Raw genomic sequence first — 4,504 nt, 5'->3', positions numbered from 1 at the left:
TTTAAGTTAGACCTAAAGACAGCCACAGATAGTGAAGATCGAATGTGCGCACACAAACTTCTGTTATTTAGTACAATCAAGGCTTTGTAGAACTAGATGTATTTTTATTTAATAAAATACAAATATTTTTGTCATCATGATCGTTATAAATACTTGTATTTAACTATACAGCACGATGTCGGGACTTTCAAACGAAGCAACCATCATCCCATAGTAACTAGGGTGATAGTTGGCTAGTAAAGTTGGTTTCCAGGCTGTTTCCATGCTTGACCTATTCAAAATCCCATGCAACATCACCAACCCCGTGTACCCACATGATAATGCTTTTTCCACGTACCCAGCGGCTGTCACAGTCAAATATTTTCCATCCAATGTCTCAGCCCAATTGCCACAAGCCTGCAAAATAATACATTACATATACCGTAAAACTTCTGATAGTAACCTTGGGTTACTATTCGTTGTTTTTTTTTAGGGTGGATTACTATTAGAGTATTGGCTTACTATATAGAATAATGGGTTATTAATATAAGTTTTACAGTAAGTAGACCGGAGCCGGAACAATGGGGGAAGAACGAGCAAAATGCTTTGATTCATGTAAAAAGTTAAAATAGAGAAATGTAGAACAGAATAGACAAACAGGTCGAAGTGAAGAGAGTTTAATTTGTAACATGTTTAATTATAGTACATATATATATATACATATATATGTATATTCATATATGTATATACATATATATATATATCTGACATATGTATTATCTATAACTGAATCGTTACAATATAATATATAATTAAATATAGACCTAAATTATTTTGTCATAAAAATATTGTACGGTAATGTTAACATTACAAATATGTACTCTATATTGAGAAAACAATTAGCGGAGATAATGTGGCTTAAAACAACATTTAATTGTAAACAAAAAAATGGTACTGTCCAAACCTCATCAAATGGGGCTGCTGCAGGTGAAAACCCATAGGGGCCATTTTTATCATGAGTATGCGCAAGATCACAGCTGATGATCACAACATATTTTTTCCCAGACAATTCAAGTACATCAAAAAGTGATCCACCTAAAAGTGATCCACCTGTAAGAAACGAGAGGGTTTTTTTTTAATCGCCTTTGTTCACAATATATACAATTTCTTTCTATATATACGTAGCCGGCTTAATACCTATATGGTCTCCGCTCACGTGTTGTTTATAAATTCGTATGTGCGGGCTGTAAATTCAGTGAGAACACTCACTGAACAAACAACATGTAACTTTGTCTTTTTACTTTGTCTTATATATATATAATACTGTATAACTTGATTGTACTCCATCTTTATACATAGGCCTGTTTAGTCCTCAATCTCCATTTCGTGGTATGCTAGACAATGATTTCAAAGCATAAAGAGGTTGCCGATGTATAATCTGAGACTGCTCAGGTGCAAAGTAAGTCCACAGCCGAAACATGTTGGGGCCCGGTTAAGGTCATTTTTAAAATTAAATTGAGGCTTCAATAATGATGCTAAGACCTTTTGTGCTGCTGTTCATTGTGTGTCTTACATACAATATGTAGGTCTAAATCGAACAAACCAATATCTATGAGCTCAGGAACCATTTTGACAACATCATTGTATCGCCTGCTTGGATGGGATAAAATTACAACCTTAGTACTTTTTAACGTATCTCTGTTTATAAATGACAATGGTATCACTTCACCCCATCTGAAAGGAAACATTTGATGTTTATAAGTGTATATAAGTGTATAATAAAAACTGATAATCGTATGAGGAGATAATTAATTACATCTAAAAACACACTGTTATCAGATAAATACTGGCCGGTATAGGCCTATACTGAACTTTTATTCACCTTAGCGGAAAGGGTTCAGTCGATCCTCCCGGGGGACCGAATGCCGTCGCTCCACTTATATTTTGTCTCGTTTCTAGTATTTCAAGTAGTAGTTTAGTAACGTTAGAATCCAGATATACAGATACATTTACACAACACGGCGGACAGTTACAGTTATCTGTTCCTCCAGTTCCAGAGGCAATTTTTCGAATCCGATATTCCGTGTGGTGTACTGAGAAAAATAAGATCTGGGCTTAATTCGGAGATTCTTCTTCCCACGTATTGAACTGTGTCATGTAATATCTGTGCCTCTAATTTCGCCGTTGAGTTGGTTGTGTTAAAATTCTCTGGATCTGCAGCAATTCCACCGTGTGGTAAAACAAATGCTCCCAACATTCCTCCTTCCAGATAACCAAAATATTCAAGAAAAATCAAAATACTTACAAATCTAATAGCGGCAGACATCTTGGATATTTGAACATTTGAAACGCCAACTGCTGTCATGAAAAGCCATCTCAAAACAGGTTGTATGAAAGAGCCGGGGACTTCTAAGAGATTGTTAAACTTTTGAACTTGATCAAGAAAAACGCGAGGCAACAATCGAGACTATACCATCCCTTATATAGTCTCGATATCCCAGTCAATATCAATCAATCAATCAATCTATTCTTTTATTGAAGAAATTCCATTTATGAGGCGGTAATGTTATCCGTTATAAGCTTTAGTGCATAGTTTGGTTTAGCAACCTTCATAAACAGAACATGAAAAACTGTACCACGAATTAATAAGACAGCTGAAGAATAATAGAGACCAAGAAGACAAGAATATATTATGATGTTGTTCACAATACTGCCGATAATAAATTCAAAGTTATATTAATACTTGCGGTACACCACGTAGATAGTTCTGAAAAGAACTGTTGTTGTTGGTTGGCAACCGTACCTCAAACATTAATAATAAGTATTATTACTTCGCCATGCAAACCTTCAAACAAAATTCAAAGTTATTATGTCGGATAACAGTCTATGCAAATATTTTACATTTTCAGTTCATTTTATACACATATGCTTTTATGCATTTGCTTGATATTGTTGAGAACTCTATTTTAGCCAGCTATTTTTAATATTTTAACTTTTACAATTTTGTATGTGATTGTATCAATAAGTATATTTTTAATCTGTAAACAAGCAACCGGAATTTCAAATTGTATATTTTGTGTTTGATAATTAAATTAAATTGAATTGTATTGATTTGAGAGAAATTACACAAAACAGTATGGTCATATTTACAAAGGTTACATACTACACACACACACACACACCCACACACCCCCCCCCCACACACAAAACAACATAGGCCTAGATTACGAAACACTCAAATAAGTCTGATTAATTTAAACCAATAGATTATCTTATAAGGACAGTAACAAAGGTCAATAATTGTAAAATAATATCATAATCAGTTAGTGCTCATAGTGTCTATAAAGTTAGGGGCTGTTTGATCGAACGCATGCTGTTACAAAAATAATATTAGGCCTATAATATTAGTATAAAAACATAACATTGTTATATCTTTTTGGTGTCCATCGATTCGTCGATGATGACTTTAGTAGGCCATAGGCAACTCCGGCAAACCATGAAGAAGAAAACGACAGATAGTCCTTTAAGATGGGTTATTTTCACAAAAACGTGATGCAATAATGAAAAAATGATTGTTATTGTTCATTTTCAATTTTTTCCAATTCTTCTTTCTTCCTCTGCTTCTTCCATATTTTCGTTTAAATTTAATTTGTTATACTAAATACATATTTACGCATAATATTTCTATGTATATATATATAAATTTATATCATTTTAATACAGATTTACATATTTTCTGTAATCTAGAAATAGGTTTATGTATAACATTTTCAATATTCTAATCAATTTTTATACAGCCGGAGTTAGTTTCGACCTAGACAAACCTTTGCTAAAAGTTACAATTTCTCTATGAAAAGGCTTCTTCTATGAATGGAATGACCTGTTCGAAGCACGAACTCCTGTAGACCAAACCAAGTACTGTACCGTTACGATGTTTAGTCGTACGGGAAATCCATTCACGATGCAGTACAGTTACGATTTTTAATCATACGGGAAATCCACTCACGACCTGGCTATGGGCCTGTCACCTCCAACTATGGTGGGGATGAGGTGATCTAGATCCTCCATCTGAGAAAGTCCCCCCCCCTTTTGACCCACCACAGCAGATATCCCGGAAATGACCTTTTCCAACATGGGCCCCTGCCACTGCTATGTTTCGTTCCACTATCAGTCGATCTTCGTCATACAGGCAATTCAGCTGGCAGCTTGCAGAAGCTATTATTAGGGCCTCTGTTTAGCAGAGCCGTAGATAGAGTGAGTTTGGCCAACTCTGTTTCAAGGGATTCGATATACGCGCGTGTGATTGGGTGGATCGCAATCACATGACTTACACCGGCCATGTTGGATTGCATTGGATTTATTCGGTGTAAACACCAAGGATAGCCCACGAAAGTCTCGAAGAAGGCTTATTTCCAGTGGGGTCCTTCTGGTGGTGATTGGACAGTACACCGGGAGACAATCCCCTACTCTTTTCCGAAGAGTGTACTGTGTTCTTTAACGTGCACATGGGCCATAAATGCACACG

At 35.5% G+C, this 4,504-nt stretch overlaps 1 protein-coding gene across 1 annotated transcript; it reads right to left on the bottom strand.

Moving 5' to 3' along the window:
• Positions 1 to 87: 87 nt before the first annotated feature.
• Positions 88 to 2,858, bottom strand: LOC117113468 (protein CA_C1420-like). Its single transcript, XM_033256800.1, is given in 5 exon segments — positions 88 to 396; positions 944 to 1,074; positions 1,583 to 1,713; positions 1,862 to 2,053; positions 2,055 to 2,858. Coding segments are annotated over 5 exon segments (981 nt in total). The 5' UTR covers positions 2,345 to 2,858; the 3' UTR covers positions 88 to 159.
• Positions 2,859 to 4,504: the final 1,646 nt, after the last annotated feature.

This window comes from Anneissia japonica, unplaced genomic scaffold (assembly GCF_011630105.1).
Source record: "Anneissia japonica isolate Jap-2015-1 unplaced genomic scaffold, ASM1163010v1 scaffold493_len2256704_cov171, whole genome shotgun sequence".
NCBI classification, from domain to species: domain Eukaryota; kingdom Metazoa; phylum Echinodermata; class Crinoidea; order Comatulida; family Comatulidae; genus Anneissia; species Anneissia japonica.
Note: the sequence above shows the minus strand (reverse complement) of the source record. Positions and strands in the feature narration are given on the sequence as shown.